Source organism: Cyprinus carpio, chromosome B8 (genome assembly GCF_018340385.1).
Source record: "Cyprinus carpio isolate SPL01 chromosome B8, ASM1834038v1, whole genome shotgun sequence".
Lineage (NCBI taxonomy): Eukaryota > Metazoa > Chordata > Actinopteri > Cypriniformes > Cyprinidae > Cyprinus > Cyprinus carpio.
Genome location: NC_056604.1, coordinates 9,971,356 through 9,989,296, shown reverse-complemented (window position 1 = coordinate 9,989,296; position 17,941 = coordinate 9,971,356). Strand labels below are relative to the sequence as shown.

At 36.9% G+C, this 17,941-nt stretch overlaps 1 protein-coding gene across 3 annotated transcripts in view; it reads right to left on the bottom strand.

The window, feature by feature from the left end:
- LOC109081765 (zinc finger protein GLIS1) overlaps positions 1-14,166 on the bottom strand; it is a 71,489-nt gene extending 57,323 nt beyond the window's left edge. For all 3 annotated transcript variants that reach the window (XM_042728897.1, XM_042728898.1, XM_042728899.1), the window contains exons 1-2: positions 13,931-14,166; positions 13,454-13,750 (exon numbers count right to left, since the gene is read on the bottom strand). In XM_042728897.1, coding sequence (XP_042584831.1) covers positions 13,454-13,721 — 268 coding nt within the window. In that variant the 5' untranslated portion in view covers positions 13,722-13,750; positions 13,931-14,166. The remainder of the gene's footprint in view (positions 1-13,453; positions 13,751-13,930) is intronic.
- Between the last annotated feature and the right edge of the window lie 3,775 nt (positions 14,167-17,941).

Here is a 17,941-nt window from a genome sequence, read left to right as displayed (position 1 = left end):
CCATTTTGGCATTCTAAACCCACATGAATTTCTCTCACGGATCACACAAGGAGAAAGGTTCATTCTATGCTTTTCTCTATGCATTACAAAAAACTTAAAAAGGGTGAAAGAACCACTATTAAGGCATCCTAAAAGTGGTCCAGGTGACTCTTGTGAAGCAATACAGTAACGTTGGTGCATTTATGGTAGAAGAAGCGATGTCGGATTCTTTCACGAATCATTTTTGAAAGTTGGGTCTTTTCAATGAATCAATTGATTCGGTTCATAAAACAGGTCTGAATGATCCGTTCATGAATCAGACTGATCCGTTTGAAGAGTTCATCTCACTGATTCAATAATCCGGTCACAGCTTATTAATAAATAACAACTAACATTTTGGTCACAGTATATACAGTAGTTATACACTACCGTAACACTAAAAGAAACACACTTTAACACTACAAAAAAAAAATATATATAAAACACTTATTTTAAATTGTAATAATATTTCCAAAAACTTACTGTATTTTTAATCGATTAAATGATGATATAAAACATTTAAAAAACAAACTTTTAAACAGTACTGTAAATGTATACTGCATTCTAGTCAATCTTCCAAATAAGGTGTTTAAATGATGCATTCAAACTGATATAGAAATATTCTTGAATAATTAAACAACCCAATGTTTAATATGTAAAATAACTGACTTGTGAAGTTTAGAAATAAGCACAGGGGACCTAACAAACACATTTCATATTCTCAGAATACATCCACAGGGATGCCAATGTTTTTCCATCACCTTCAACCTGCATAGAGTTTCAAACCACACATATCCCTGAATGGAAGTGGGCAAAACAATGTGACTCTTTTTTGTTTTGCGGGGTATCATCCTCACAACCCAAAGGATCATTCTAAACTGACCATCTTTTATAGTTCCCCCACAACTCCTGTCCCGCTCAGGCCCCTGGTAACCCGAGAAGTGACAGATCAGCAGACAATATACATCACACATCAAACGGGGCCCTCACAATGCAGACGTCCCCAGAGAGGAGAAGAGAAGGTAGGGCATCCGTCAGACCAGGAGCCCCTGGTCAGGAATAACACGCCGGCTGCCGGTTTGAGAAATGAGGGCTGAAGAACTGAAAAAAAAAGGAAAGCAAGGGGCGGCATGTATAAAAAAGCAGGGCATCATGGGGTGATTTTAATGGAAATTCTTTCAATATTAGTCCAGGGTTTGTAGGGGAAGGTGGTAAATAAAGGGGTATTTATGCAGACAACTTGTCATATCCAGCTGAGGAGATGGGCCCACCATCAGCGTGGTTTAAGAGCAAATCTATTCTCACTGTGCAAGCATTCAGTGGGTGTTTTTTTCTGCTTGCTTGATAGCCATCTTTTACTTAACTACATGTGGTAAACAACATCATTACAACAAAATGCCTTAAGTTATGGCTCAACTAACAAGTTCACGGTTCGATTCCTGATCCAGAGCTGCAGAGTTTGGCTAATGTATCATAAACAGCGCTGCAAGTCAGTCAGCTAGTGTTTTGTGGATCTTTATTTCCTCTCAGGGCTGCAAGCATGACTTAACACCAGCATTTTCACACAACCTGGCATCAGCCGTGCGTTTATGAACTATAAATCATATTCATTTCATCCCCGGACTTTTCCAAAAAAGACTCCAAACCCATAAAGAGTTTGTTTTCCATTTCACTCTGAAAGAGCTTTGAAATGCAAATATTTGTTTCCTTTGCGAGCAAAAAAAACAACTCGAAATTTGAGGCGAAATATGAATTCTTGCCATTTTACATCATCGCTAATACAAACATGTTAAAAATGGGTCCATGGTGGGTTCCTATGGTCTTTTTTGTGTGCTCTTAAACGAGTGAGTTTTGGCTGGCAGTAGTGTACATATCCTAATGATTTGCTAGCCAATTATTGGACTTGGTCCTTGCTTTCAGAACTCCTGAGGCTTGTAGAAAGCTGCCATCTACAAACTGTACAAACGCAATTTGACGTGCAGCCAGTGGTCAACTGAGCATCGCCAGTCTATAATCAAGTCTAATAACCCTTGATGACATGCTACAAACCAAGATATTTCACAGCAGTTAGTGTCGTTCATCCTATAGCTGACCGCATTTTGCCTTGGAGTGATTTGATTTGGTCTAAAAATATGTCATGTATTTCCTTTATGTGGACTGCTGTTTGTTCAGTCAAGGTTGTGTGCATAATTTGACTTTTAAAACTAACTTTTAAGGGGCAAAAGAAAGAAAGTGCTTATTTCACACATCTAGTTAAAAATATTAGCTCACTGAACAGTTTGTGCTCTGCAAGCACTCACACATTTTGAATCCATTTATAAAGGATCACTCATTTATCATTTTAACGGCTTTTAACATTAAGCGTTCTGGCGTGATGTACGTTTTATCAAAAAGTACAAGCAAGCAAAACGAGTCACTGAGATAATGATGAGAAAGCACGTACATCGAAAGCTATTACGCAAGTCTTTTTCTGCTGGCTTCCCTACATTTTTCTGCCATCAAGTAATCCTCAAAGACAATCCTTCTATTTGTCACTGGAGTCAAGTCAAAACTATATGGAGTCAATTAAAGCATAAAGTGATCTGAAGATGTGGCTAACCCCATGTAAACAAAGAGAACATATGAAAATACAACTCAGAGTCCTTTTCAAGATGTGTGGTTGGCAGCGATCTGGTGAATTGGAATGAGAAACATGTTTAGAAAGCTCCATGCTTCCAATCGCAGAGGCATTCAAGAAACAGAGGAGGAGGGCGTGGGAGAACCAAAAAGGCCTTCAAAATGAAGCCGCATGTCTAACGTCATTTCTCTCCATATGCTTCACTGATAAGATGCTTGCAAAAACATGTTGTTACATTACAGAGACGGGATTGCTAGTTTAATGAGTGATTTGGCGTAAATACTAAAGTAAATGTCATGATCCATATGGATACATCAAGTAGGCTAGTCAAGATCTGGTTGGTTAGTACGGCCCTGTCAGCCCCTGATGGTAGAAGCTGTAACTACACCATTTTTCTTCATTGACATACATTCAATAGTAGTTGAGTACTGTAACAGAAGAGATTACATATTAAAAAAAAATGCATCACTTCCTTTGACATGCCATTTACAGAGCTACTTAAATTTCAAAATATTTTAAATTAAAATTTGGCATTTCACAAAATTGAATTTTTGTGGTATATTTTATAGTTTTGAATTAAAATTTTAAAGTTGTTTCATTGTTGCCACATCATCACACTAGAGATTTCAGTAGCATGACTAGCCAAAATCCTCAGTTCAGCTAGTCTATGATCTGAATCCTCAGTTCAGTTTTTGTATGATCTGAATTTTTGAGTTATGTATTTTATCCTTTTAAAGTTTCATATCTCTTCTTAATGTAATACTTGAAGCTGTAACATTAGAATCTGAATATTTATATTAATTTTATATTAATAAAATAAAATCTGCAAAATACAAATCTATCAAATGTCATAAAAGAGTTCAAATATCTTAAATACCACATTTACAATTAAAATTTCTAAAACGTAAATTTAAAAAAAGCCATAGACACATTTTATTAAAGGTCACAAGGATTCAAATTGACAAAAATCATTGGTCACGATTGCTAACGGATAACTTTCTCTAGGTAATTCTCTTGACGTCATGCGTTAACTTGGCAGAAACGTCAATCACTGTAAAGGCTCACAGACTTGTTATGACAATACAATCCTCTAGGCAGTCCACTGTCTCCACTCTGTAACATCCTTGAAAATAAGTGTGCCGATTCTAAAGAGAAACCAGAGCCGCCAGATGAGCGCAAACGTCTCCGGTAAGGCTCGCTCACATTCGCAGTGTAACCCTGCAGACAGAAGGTATGTGTTAGTCACTGTTTGATTCAGACATATTTTTGACGAAGGCTCATTGAGAAACAGGGGCTGTTTTGACTCGGTCATCTTTGAGAAAGCCTGGGCTTGGAGACTAGCGGCATTTGCAAAAGATTAGCGGGCTAGCTCTGATCTACTGTGCTCGGGTCAGGTAGAGTGCAGTAAGCAAACAGTTATAATGCTGATATCTCTCCATCTATTGCGGGTAGAAACATTCCTACAACATGGACAGCCCTGTAATCCAATTAAGCCCCGCGAAAGATGTGACCTTTCGGAACGAAGGTTAGGTTTTCAGGTATCCCGAGGCAAGATTTTTGCAACGTAATGCAATTTCTTTATGTCGCAGATCAGAAAATCCCTTTTGATGAATCTTTCTACCGCAAGTTCCCGAGCATTAAACTCTCAATCGATCTTTCTGTCAGCGTAGAGAGCGAATATGCTTTGTCATTGCGGGAACAGGCCCAGCTGGGGTGCGTTCGCAGTGAAACACAGCGACAGCAGATCACTCTGCCTTAACCTATCATTAGCCAAAAGAATAAATGCAAACCAACTGTGTGAGAACAATAAAATAATTTGTCAAGGGAAAAGGGTGCAGATAAATTCTGGGACTCATTTTCCAGCTGGCCTGAGAAGTGGAATCGCTGGCCAAGTCCACAGCACCTGGCTGTCAGGGCTTTCATACAGCCTTACTTCATTTCAGTTTTTAAAAAGCAAAGCAGTTAGGTCATTCACAACACCAGTGCTTTTTTTCTGTATTAGTCAACATTTGACTTTTTAGGGCAAGAATCAAGTAAACAGCAAAAAAAGAGCTAGGACAAAATGAGTGAAACATACCACAGCTCCAAACAGAATTTCTCCTCTGAATATTCTTGTCAGAAACTGCGAGTGATATATAACAACTGTTTCCTGCAGCCTGTGTCATCTTTTTTCTTTAAATATGAACCTTGTGAAGTCGGGGATTGCTTTATGTGTAGATTTAGGAGCGCTAGCAAATCAGTTATATGGTAAAGTGTAGCTGCTGTAAAACGTGAACGTGGAGACAAAGGGAAGGCAGAAACTGTCAAGCGCAGCCTGGACAACAGCGTGACCTGGTTCTGATTAGGCTGAAATTGTTTTCGTTTCCACTTTCTCCACGGAGATATAGAGCACACACACACTCGTCGCTTCCATTTCCATAAGATCCAGCAATGTCTAACCTCCCTCATTTGTGTTAGTTCAATAAGAAACACACGTGCATGAGACATAAAGGTTACGAGTGACAGACCCACTCAACATGGATTCCTCGCTACGTCACTTACAAATGTGACCTGGAGGTCACCAGGTGTACTTCCCATTTTTCTGGTACCGGTGACGTTCCTGTCTTTGACTGCTAACAGTAGCGTCCCTTAGATATCCTAAAGTGTCTAAAATGATGGTATAGTCAAACTGATAAGCACCCAGAAAGGGTTTTCTCATGCATTCTATAAGCACACGCCTGGTTGAAAGAAAAATCGAGCAGTCTGCCATAATGGGATGTCTTATTTCTCAGTGGAATTAATGCTATGTCAACACTAGAGAAGTATCTTAACGTTTATGGTACATTTGCTGCTGCATGATGAGTATTTTCTCGCACACACAAACACACGTGCACATAAAGGGGTGACTCCAGTGGAACGTTTGGCACAGGACGAGTCCTGGAAAACTCATCTGTGAGATTGTGGTGAGGGCTTAAAGGGTGAAATAGTGGGGGAAATATTTGTGGTAGGTGATAAGTCAGCAAACTCGGTGCAGATTGTAAAAAGCTGAAGTCAACATTCATTCCTCAAATTCCTCTCATCCTGTTAAAGGGCCGGGACGCATTAGTCTCTCTCCTCTCATGCTCTGCTTTCTCATGAGCTATTGCAGCCATATCTCAAATGCTTTATTAGGGATTTTGGTTCTCTTTATGCATTAAACTGTAAGGTTTTTTACACATTCTACATCTAAACTGCATATTTACATTACATGGCATCCGTATTAACTATTATGGCAGCAAAGTGCTGCGGCACTGAGAGTATAGTTTCAGCAATAAGACTATGCATGTGGGATTTAAAGAAAACACACTGAAAACACACTGTAAACCTACCAATCACAATCTACTAATCACCAATTATTTGAAAAAAGGCACGCAGTGACAGCTAGAGAAGAGAATAGTAAAGAATTTAATTATCCATTCCAATTCTTACAGTGTTTTAAGAAATAACTATTTGAGAAAAATGCCATTTCATGTATGAATAAAAAATTAATTTCAATAATAAATAATACTAAAATTGTTTATTTACGTTACACAGATATTTTAATGACTTTTTAGAGGTAGTAAACAAATGCAAGTCCAATAACTGACTATTATAATAAATTAAACAAAGCAAAACAAAAATATGAAACATTGTTTACTATTTATTTTATTATTATTATTATTATTATTATTATTATTATTACAAATAATTGTATCCTTAACAACATTTTTCACAAATCAGAATATACTGGTTGCACTGTATGTTTTTGAGTCATTATTAAAAACAACTGCACATACTGTATAAGTAATTTATTCTGGACTACACTGTATAACTTTCCCCATGTTCATACAAGTTATTAATTCAGGAACTGGAATACACTGGTTGCGTTATACATTTCTGATTCAATGATGCAAAAGAATCATTGTTAGGAAATAATATTTCTTGTTGCACATCCTGTTCAATTCATTAAATAAATATGCCTTATACAAAATAAACTCCAGAGTATTTAAGCACATTATTCTGTCTGCATCAGTGTAACCATGCAGATGGTTAACAGAATCTTTTTTTTTTTTTTTAATTTCTGGTATTTTTATATATACTGTATATTTGTGTTTTAAATGTCACCAGTTATTCTAAATGGTTATTCCCAAGTAACAGCTTTCTTAATCTATATCTATTTTTAAAATAAATATATAACCTGAGTAAAATAAATATATGCATGTAACTTAAAATTTATTTTAATTTATGTATAGAGCCACAGCACACACTCACACAAGAACTCCTCATGTCTGCCATTGCTATGACGTGCACGGCCTGCAGACACAGTCTGGTCTAAATTTTTACAAGGCGGCACGTAACAATTATTGGTCAAGAGTTCTTGTATTTCACATTAAAAATTCCCATAACGTAAAAACAAAGTTAAGGATCAGGATAAAACCGATCGGACAGTCTGTGTCGTGGGAAATTGTGTCCTCTTATCATTCGCCGGCATCTTTTTTTCCAAATATTAATCTGCCAAACTGCTGATTTCAATTTATGCTTTAAGTCTGAGTAAACACCCCAGAGCACTGTGTGGAGATGAGACGACAGAGTTGTCTGACAGAGAAAAGTTTAATAATGTTCGGTGTTCTTTTAACCTCGCTCTGAGCATGTCTCCGTCTGAGTAATCCAACAGCAGCTGACGGAAACAGGAAGTAGGAATGCTCAAAGCTTACCGATTCGTGACTGTAGCCTGTTCTGAAATGCCTAGAAAAAACTTTCAGCCCTGAAGGTCAGATGAATCTGATTGGACTGTCACTAGACGCAACAAAAATTCAGTAAGTAATAGCACTAAATTATTAGTTCCACTTCATGATGTCCATGATGTCTGGTATTCATAAAAATATTAGCTTTGTTGAAGAAAATGAGGACATAAATTATATTTTAGTGGTATTTGTGTTCTTACAGCAAACGGTCTGTCTTGGAATATTTATTAATGTCTGTCAGTTCCTTTTTTTGGCCTTTGAACTGCAAAAGGTCAAGTTTACTTGACACGTGCTCAGCTGGGAAGGCAGTGAAATGTTATTTCTGTGGCTGTACTTAGAAGAACTTTACTAGACAAAAAGACAATGAAAAACAATAAATACACAAAGGTTTTTCATCTTACTAGCATTCCCTTCTCAAACATCGTTACACGCACAAGAGTATGAATATATAAAATTTACAGCCTTCAATGATTTTAAAGACGAACAGCTCCCATCACATAATCCAGGTCTGTTCGTAAAAGTGAAGTGTTTTCATTCTAAACAATCAGCATTCAGGGCCCATGTCAGGTTATTAGCCGTCAGAAATCCCTGAGCGTAATGTAATATTACACTCGGTTGGTGTTGGATCACTAGAGGACGAGAGAATAACTAATTCTTGCAGAACCCTGCTCTTTATTAACAACCAGCAATAAAGTATATAAACTGCACTATTAGACTTTATAATGTATTTCATAGTCCTCAAGGGTCATTCCAGCCAATCAGATCGCAGACCGAATGGGCACTGCCTCATGGCAGCTTCCTGGCACAATGAAACTACTGAACAACAGAGAGGATATAACCATGCCTACTGGAACGATTTCTGCTCTCTGCTAATGAAGGAATAAATGTTTGCGCATTTGTTTTTGACCACTCGGATGAAGCCAGCACTCGATTGGACAGCTGACGTGCCCAGACTTGTAAATAAGAAGGTCTAAGGACTGGCAGAAAATGCCTTATGAATCTGTCTACATTCACTACGTCCTCTGAATAAATTAAAGGTGGTTTGTGGGGCCAGATTCTGTTTGTACTGAGAATCTGCTGTAATCTTTGTGGTATTTCTCGATATAAAAGAATAATACTTATTCTAATAAAAGACCCACTAGGGAACTTGGCACAGGTTTTGGTATCCATATTTATGTTCTATTAAACAGGCAAGTGAACTGGGCGGAGTAGAAAAAACAGCTGTACTGGTACAAAGACCAGCGGGGTGTCAATCACCATCCGTCACCTTTAACACTAAATCAACAGTGGATACGAAGGGTCACGGCCACCTAGCCGTCTTGCAGCATCCCGCTTCGGGAAGCCGGGGCCCTCATGTCCGTTTTAGGCCTCACGATCAATGCCGCCACAAAGAGGATTTTTCTTTGATGGAGCAAACGAGCACCGGGCCAAGAACAGCAAGTGCCACTGTCGAAATGTAAATCAAAAAACCACCCGCGTGCATGGTCACACGTGCTGAGAAGTCTGGAGGCACAGTTGCTGCCGTCTAAAAATGCATGAGCAATTCGGCCCATGTAGATGTGCGGTTAGCTGTGGCATGTCCCCCTGGCACAGGCCGAGAGCGAGTAGCCCCTTCATCTCAGTACGGAGTCAGGGAGACAGAGTGAGTAGGCAAAACAATCAGATCCATTTCACATGAGGCAGGAATTCGACCCCTATATCAAAAAGCAAGGGGGAAAAAAGGTTGGAGAGTGTGGGCGCATTTTTATGAGTGATTCTCAAGACATGGTCCAAGCTAAAAATACGTTTTATGATGTATAAACTAATTCCAATTCTGTTTTTCCTCCGTTTAAGCCCAGGTCCAGAGCACATTTCCTCTGGTATTCCAGCGATATTTCGACACTTATTCAAACCAGATAATATTTTTTTAAGAGAATTATTGGTTTGAGGGTTGTATTGGCAGGGCGAGGGTGCCCTTGAAATGAAGGATGATTCAGGCCATTTCTTTGGCCTGGTATTACACATCCCGCAAGCATAAATAAAACAAAACTGGACATTGCTATGACATCACAGGTGCCATAAAAAGCCTTAATTGTAGTTATAATCCAACCAGCAATAAAGGTGGTAGATGTCTGAATGTTTTACCTCAGGATTGATTAAGTAGGTTGAGGTTTTACATATGATTTGAAAAACAACAACGGAATGATCTCAAACCATAATGATTGAGCGTCAGATGCTGTAATCTTCTAAAACCACAAGAGCAGCTTTCATCAAACGCTACTCGATTAGATTATAAAAAGTTTTTCAAACTTTTTTGCACATTATGCCTCACCGACCGCATCTTTCTCTCAAAAATAAGCTCGTAAACTCCCAACCAAATTAAGCTGAATCAACACTCGAGACGGTCCTCGAGAGACCTGTTTGTGAGAAATGATTCAATGGCTTCCATTACAGCAAGCTGGCTCTCTAAGGCTTGGTGACTGACGCTGAAAAATGTTCACTTGTTAAAGGTTTGCTCAGTGATGTCATCGACCAGGATGAAATAGCACTGCACACTGATCATGAGGACTTTGTGAATCAATGGAACAAGCTGCAAACATTACAGTTTCCCCACATAATCAATTTATCCATGCCTCATTCTGATGTCATAGGAGTTCCCCAAAAGACGTGGGCCGCAGTCGAGGAGGATGTGTGGGAGTGAGGACACATCTATAGAGATCAAGTGTGTGTAAGTGTGACAGAGAAAGCACAAAAACCAGAGAAACAAACAAAAAATGCTCAGGCGAGAGCAGGTAATTGCACAGCCCACAACGGTTTACCAGTGATGCAACCACCGACGTCAACAGTTTTTTAAACTTGAGTGCAATCAGCCACAGCAACTAAAACAAAGCAATCTTGTGGACAACACATGTTTACAGGAAGCAATAAAGCTAGTTGTTGTATATAAAGCATCCACCTATAAATCACCTGAATGAGAATTTCTAAATCTGAATTCTAAATTTGAGGGTTTTATACTTTTTTTATAAGTCAGTAATGGCAGCACCACACCACACATCTTGAGACATACTGATTATCCGCCAGGCAAGCACAGGAAACTTCATCAAGCTATAGGAATTCAACAATGAGTGCAAATGCCACATTTTACAGAGTGACCAAATGGTGCTAAGTTTGTATATGTGTGTGGGAGTACGCGCATTGCCATAGAAACCCGAAACACTATACCAATGACTCCCTTTAGAGTCAATTACTCATTTTTTCATGAGCTGAATCAACACTTCGATGTGGGAGTTTGTCTGTGAATACTAAGTATTACCTTGTGTTAAAAAAAAAAAAAAAAAAAAAAAAAAAAACAAGCACGGACAATCACAGAAACTCTGATAATCATAATCTCGTTTGCTGAAAAATGACAGTGAAGTTTTGAAGATAACTTGATGGGATGAATTCAGAATGTTCGATATAATATCATTCAGCTCAGAAACTGGAAATGCGTTGATTCAATGAAAAATGATCTGACTATATTTACCAGTGCACCACAAATCAGTAGACTAATCAACCACACACAAAAACAAAAAAAAAAATAAAAATACACGGTAGAGAGATTTTGTCCCATCGGACAACTGCTGCGTTCTTAGGATGTTCATCATGATCATGTGCGATGCCTTGCCAGCTCACTGGTTGCATGGCCATAACTTTCTCATGATCTTGCTGAATTGTACGGTAAAATGCGAATGCTGCTGCATTAAAGGCATCTCCCAGATCACTTTATCTTGTATGATAACATGGCATTTCAACAAAACCTTGTCTAAATAAGAGCTTGAAACTACTTGGTTACAAAACAATTACATAATTAAATAAGTGTCTTAACATAAACTGAAAAGCTTCATTTACAATGAAAACAACAACATTTAAAAAAGTAGACATGCAATGCATAAATCCAACAATTGGCCTGAATGAATAAAGATCCTTATAACTTAGACCTGAAAATGAGCTGCAGCACTATGTGCCAACTAAAAAACCTGTGCAAGAATAATAGGTGAAAAAGAGTATGCTTCTTCAGAAAAACAAAAATCACCATTTTCAAAAAAAGGTAGGACTTATAGGTAAGGTAAGTTTAAATACTTGTACATTTTCTTCCTTATCACTTCATTTAATGTACATTCACGCATGTTCTGCCACTGCAGTTGAAATGAGCACCTGATCAATGACTATTTTTAACGGATGAACTGTGGTCTATACTCAAAAACAGACTCACAAATGAATGCAGAATCATATAATCAATGTTTGATTGCAATGCTATTCTTTTATTTAACATTTGAAAATCATTTCCCATGTCAAACAAGTGAGATAATATCTGTAACCTGTTCTCTGAAACACGTCAACAAGATCACGCAACACACTACAACATGCTTACTTCAAAACATTTCATAAAAATCTATTCCATTCCTTTCCAGTATGTAAATTAGGATGCTCAAATAGGCATATCGAAAACATCTGTGTTCCTTTCTCTCAAATACATCTGAGAGACATTGAAATAATTCACTTTGGACGGGGGTGAGCTGTGGACCCAAGTCTCATAAATGCTGAGACAAACATTTGGTTTAAATTTGTCAGGCAAACGTCATAATCAAACCCTCTGACTCTCTTTTGTGACAAGGTATTATTACTAATACAAGTCAAATTTGTATAATCATAAGCTAAAGTAAGCGGTTAGCTTTGCCAGCCCCCGCAATCCCACGCCATTGTAGCATCATCTAAACAGGGTGACCACCCTAGTCCAATACCAGAGAGCCTTGTTCTTGAGGGATGCATGCTCAATTACAACTAGCATGACTTGCGATAAGAGTGTCACATACATTTAAGCATATATAGCTATTAAAGTGCATAATCAATAGAATGTGTGTTCCTTCTCCAATGAAAATAGGGAGGTAAGATGCAAGTATTAAAATGATTTTGTGACTAAATATAATTGAAATGACTGAATCACTCTTTATGTTTTGCCTACAGTGATCTCCCAGTGCAATATCACGGTATTCTCATTTACTCAGCCTCATGCAATAAACCTGTATGACTGTCTTTCTTTTGTGGAACACAGAAGATGTTAGGCAGAATTATAGCCTCAGTCACTATTCACTTTTAGTGTATGAAAAAAGATGCAAGGAACGGTGAGTGAAGCTGAATCACTAACATCTACGTTTGTGTTCCACAAAAGTAATGAAGTAAAGTTTGGAACAATATAAGGGTGAGATCCACAACATAACATCAATTTGTGGGAGAACTATCCTATTAAGGAACATAACAATGAATTAATGTAGCCTATTTAACGCGATCAAGTATTTTGTCAAAAGACAAACCGATTAATGTAACTTTGTTATTTAACAGTTTTTTTAAAGGTTACGTTACTAGGCTATGCGCGACACATTTAACTTTCCTCAAGACACGATAACCTCTATCAAGGAGGAAATGTGACCAAAATACACCGCGACAGGACGATGTGCACAATTTTGCGTTATTGTAAATTACGCCCACATATTATTACATTCTCAAATAAATATCACCATAGATGTCAGTTGGAAAGAGTGTAATAAACCTTCCCTGAAAGGACAAGGTCTGCATTAACTAAATTTTCTTCGGCAAATGTAAAATTCTGTGTCTGATTTTTTTATGTAGGCTATATCTGGCTGCTATGCAACTAAATTAATTAATACATCCAAAACATCAAATTGTATATGCAGCCTAATTCATTTTTAGTTTTTATAATCTATTTATGTTTTTCTTATGCATTTATTTATTATAAATTTATTTTATTATTTTTCTTAATATATAGCTGTGTCCAAAAACGAATGGCCTTGTGTGACAATGACATTTAGTATATGTTCAATTAAACGTTACAGAAGCCGTTGTAAGCTAGACCTTATTTTATTTTAATACTAAATATTTTTATTGCTATTTTATACTTGCATTTTTAATTATGCTCAGCCATACATAGCATCAATCAAATCAATAAACAAAACAAAAAAAAAAAAAAAAATAAAAAAAAAAATCGGTAAATACAAATAAATAAATACACCCGTAAAGACAAAGGTCCGCAGGTACATACCCTCTTCGGGTGACATGGTGAAACAGTGAAGTTTGGAGGTGTGATGCGCGTGGAGTTTGAGATGTTCAGATCCGCAGCGCATCTGTACCGAGGCGGGATTCGAGCCACAGCCGTCAGCAGGGACGCGTTTCGGGCAGATGTCTGTTTTACTGCTGAACATGGAGAAAGTGAGCTCGGTGAAATCTGTCTGATGACTGACCATCCCAATAAGCGCAGCAGATTTCTGCATCTGGACCTCTGACTTCCAAGTGTGCTTGTCAGTCCCCATACAATATTAGTCCTTATCGCTTCTTGTACCTGTGGGACGAAGAATCATGAACTTGAACTTCACTTGAAAGAACAAACTCTTACAGCTCTCAAAGGACTCTGAAAACACCATAAGCATACAGTCAATCATTTTTATAGCCTAATACAGTAAAACACACTGAATAATGAATGTTTTCATATGTTGTAGAAGAATTTTAAAACATAGCCTACCTGTTTAAACCCTCCAAAGCAGGAAAGAGCGGATATTTGGACTGAATGATGATGACTCTCAACTTCTGCGTCCAACAGGCTGTTAAATGTGTTCTTACCGACCGCATCCTCTCTCCTGTTTCAGCAGCAATTTTATGAGTTTTCTATAGCATCAATTCTGAAAAGCAAAACATGCGTCCCTGCTTTGATTGACAGCTCGAAGTGCCAATGAATATCCGCTGCTGAAAGAGGACCAATCGGGAACAAACTGGATGCATGTTTTGTGAATAGTGAAATTGATCTCGAGCCACTTCAAACTGGGAATAATAATTTGCATTTATACAACTAAAACAGTTCTGTACAACTTCCTCAGATAATCAAGCCATGACAGAGATGAGATTCGTCATCACACAGCAACAAATAATTTAAGATCTATTGTGTAGCCTAATAGACAAACAAGATCATTAAGAGTACATAGATCAATAATAAATATTTCTTAGGCTGCCTGGAGAATGATGTGGCACTAGCGTAAAATTCTAATGTTTTTTTTTCTGACTTTCGGTAGAGAATCGCAGAGAGTATGATAAAAAAAAAGTGATTTGTGAAAAAAGGCAAAAACAATAGAAAAGTGATGTAGTCAAACATGTCAACAGTGACATCTTATGGACATTTTTAGAAACTAACAATTAAACGGCAGTCTGCCTAATAATTATAAAGACCATAGATGGAACTTTTTTATATAAAAAATACATACAAACAATGTGCTATCAATAAAGTATTTTTTTTTTCAACCGAAAATAGGTCCTACACTATGATTCAAATACAAAAGAAGTTCCATTTTACATGTAATCAACGCACAAAGCCAAGTTATGATTCTTACTATGGCGAAGGTTGGTTCATGAATATTAATTACGCTCCGTAGCCCAGCTGTTTGCTGAAGGAAAGTGGTCGCTGGTCATCTGACTAGCGAATCAAATCCTGCTGTGACAAAGGCTTATGAATATTAAGTTACAGGAAGGTTACCAAGCAACGCCAACACGACCTAATTAATAATAATAAGCAAAACCTTTGCCCTAGTAAGATTTGATCTTAAATTTTGGCGTGATGTAATATTGTTGTGGTGTGGAGGGCGGTAAGCTTTTTTCATTCAAGTAGTGCTCGCGCAACGACTTTTTTTTTTTTTCAAAAAGCACCTAGCAACAAATTTAGCTATTTTTAAAAAGATTTTGGCAACTTTTAGCAATTTTTGTAAAGTGACTCAAATGATAAAAAGGCACATATTTTCATCTAAATTGCACAAAAAGAGGAAATAATTGAACAGCTTGCCAGCCAAGCAGCACATCAATCTGGAGAGAGCTGAAAAAAGATGCCTAACAGTACAAACATCAAATGTGCATTAAGTTGCTAGTTTGGTCAATAATATTTGCACATTTATGATACAGCATGTTATTAGCTTGTATATATAATTGTTGTACAGTTAGGTACACTGTAAGAAAAAATATGTAGAAAAACTGAAAAGGTACTAGTCATTTTCTGCCAGGATGTTATCCTTGAAGGTGTAACCCTGTATCCTTAAAACACAAAATGCAATATGGAATTTAAAACAAAGGTAAAAGACCTGTGAAAAATCGAACGGATTGTTCCTTCATATTAACAGCACATTGTGTCCTATTTTTACAGACTTTTGTCTAGCACACTAACTAACTACCAGTACACTGCTTAAAACTATAATTGTTCAGAATACACAGTTATACTAGTTAATAAGAAAATACATAAAATGTGTAACTGTTCAATAAATCAATGTTGTAAAAAAAATCTGATCATAAAGTTGTTACTTGTTACTTTTACAATTTAAAATATTTTATGTTTATAATCAATTATAAAGTTAATAAACTTAATATTTTTATGAACAAATAACATTAAAAAAAAGGCCTTTCGAGGATTTCGATATAAGCCAAGAGGAGTCTGGTTTTCCTTCGCTAAAGTAAGGAAACTTTGCTTCTTTTGATCCTGTAAACAAACGTTGATTTTCACAAGGCTCACTGGCGAATGCGCAACGCTGACCTCAGACATCATCGTCCCGGAACTGCTTCTGTGTACAACTGTTGGTGCAAGCTAGATTAAAGTGATTACATTTTGAATATGGCTATTTTTCTTACAAAAACACATCGATTCACTACAGGAGGCGTTTTTCACCCCTGGAGCCATGTGAGACACTTTTTTTTTTTATGGAAGGGCGCTTTTTATTTCATGTCTTTTGGACTGAAGGAATGCAACACCCATTGAGTGCCATGAAACAGCTTGAAATACCAAAGACAATTTTTAATATAACTCCGACTGGATTCGTATGAAAGTCATATACACCTAGGATGCCTCTGGGGTGAGTAAAACGCAGCCTAATGTTCTAACCCTTTAATCTGTATTTAAGTAAAGGGTTTTTTTTTTTTACATTTAAGAACAGTACAGTTTTTATTGAACTTTTGGTACAAAACATTTGAATGTAATCATTATTTAAGGGGTTTTTTTTTTGTTTTTTTACCTATGTAAGCACAGTGCAGTGTTAATGTTCAAAAGGTATTTCTGTCTTACATTCATTCATATTATCACAGAAATACTGGGTTAAAGTTTATAGTTCAGATATAAACACTGATGTCTATGGCAGCGATCAAAATAGAGCAAATCATATAAATGTAGCCTTGGTGAGCAGAAGAGAATTCTTTAAAAAAAAAACATAAAAAATCTTACATTTCAAAAAGTTTTGGACTGGTAGTGTATATTAAAATGTTTAATTATTCATTCAAATTAATTAAACACATTTAAATAGACTGCAGCGATAATATTTTGTCACACATTATTTTGTTAGGTTCAGAATCACGGGAGATCGTGATCTCTATCTGGGACAAAACAAATTGTGATTCTCAATTTATCCAGAATTGTGCAGCTCTAATCCGAATACATTAAATAAGTGTTTAATGAATAGTGTTGTGCACTTTGTTTCCAACCCCACTGTTATTGAACTGTAAAGTGAAAATATTGTATTGCATTCAGTTTCCAGTTAAAGATTTCACTATCAAAGTTGATATGTTAAATATTTATTTTTGGTGGGTTGTGTTTTTTTTTTTTTTTTTTTTTTTTTTTTTTACAGGACAGTAAAGAAAGTGCACAAGTGGGAGAGAGAGGAGGGGACGGCATCAGAAAGGACCTAGAGCTGGGCATCTTTCAAGGATCAGCCGAAGCACAACCACGCTGTCTATACAAGGCTGTTGGTTCTAACATTTTATCAGAATTTGAAGAAGCATTTCTACTTGAAATATGAAATGGTTTTTCATTCAAGGCAGGATTTTTCCTGCATAAAGAATTAAGGCAACTGTCTCTGTCAAACTCTGTCGACAAAAATCAAGAGAATCAAATAAAAAAAATCAAGGTGGTTACATGCTCCTATACCACTTTACCACCGACACTGTTTCTGTTGCGGGTTCCATTCTTAAACTGTTCAACATCTTCACTACACAAATGTACACATCTTGTAATGAGACTCATTAGTAAAACACGTTTTCATAGAAACTGTAATTTTTCACCAAAATAAAAGATCAACTGTTTTCAGTCAGAAAGTACAAGGGGTTTCTCTTGCAAGTGCGGTGCAAAATATGCATGTTATTTAACAAAGATTTTGTTTTAGACTTTAAATGTTGTATTCGGGTTGTTCTTCTACAGGTTTTTAACAATACATCCAAGCACAAACACTGCAAGCAGAAGTTTTGGGTTACTTTCATCTGTTTTATACAGTACATTTCCAAAACAAAACTGTTTTACAAAATTAAGCATATGGTACACTCCATAACTCAAAACTGCTCCTCAAACGAGAACAACCAGAGAGTCTTCTACGTCACTCTTGAAACATGAAATTGCAGGCGGGTGAGTGTTTCACGCTTTAGGCTAGATTTGACTATCCTTACCTTACCTGATTAATCAAGGGTTACAGGTGTAATATACAAGAACACACCAACACATAAAGCTAAAATTATCCGCAAA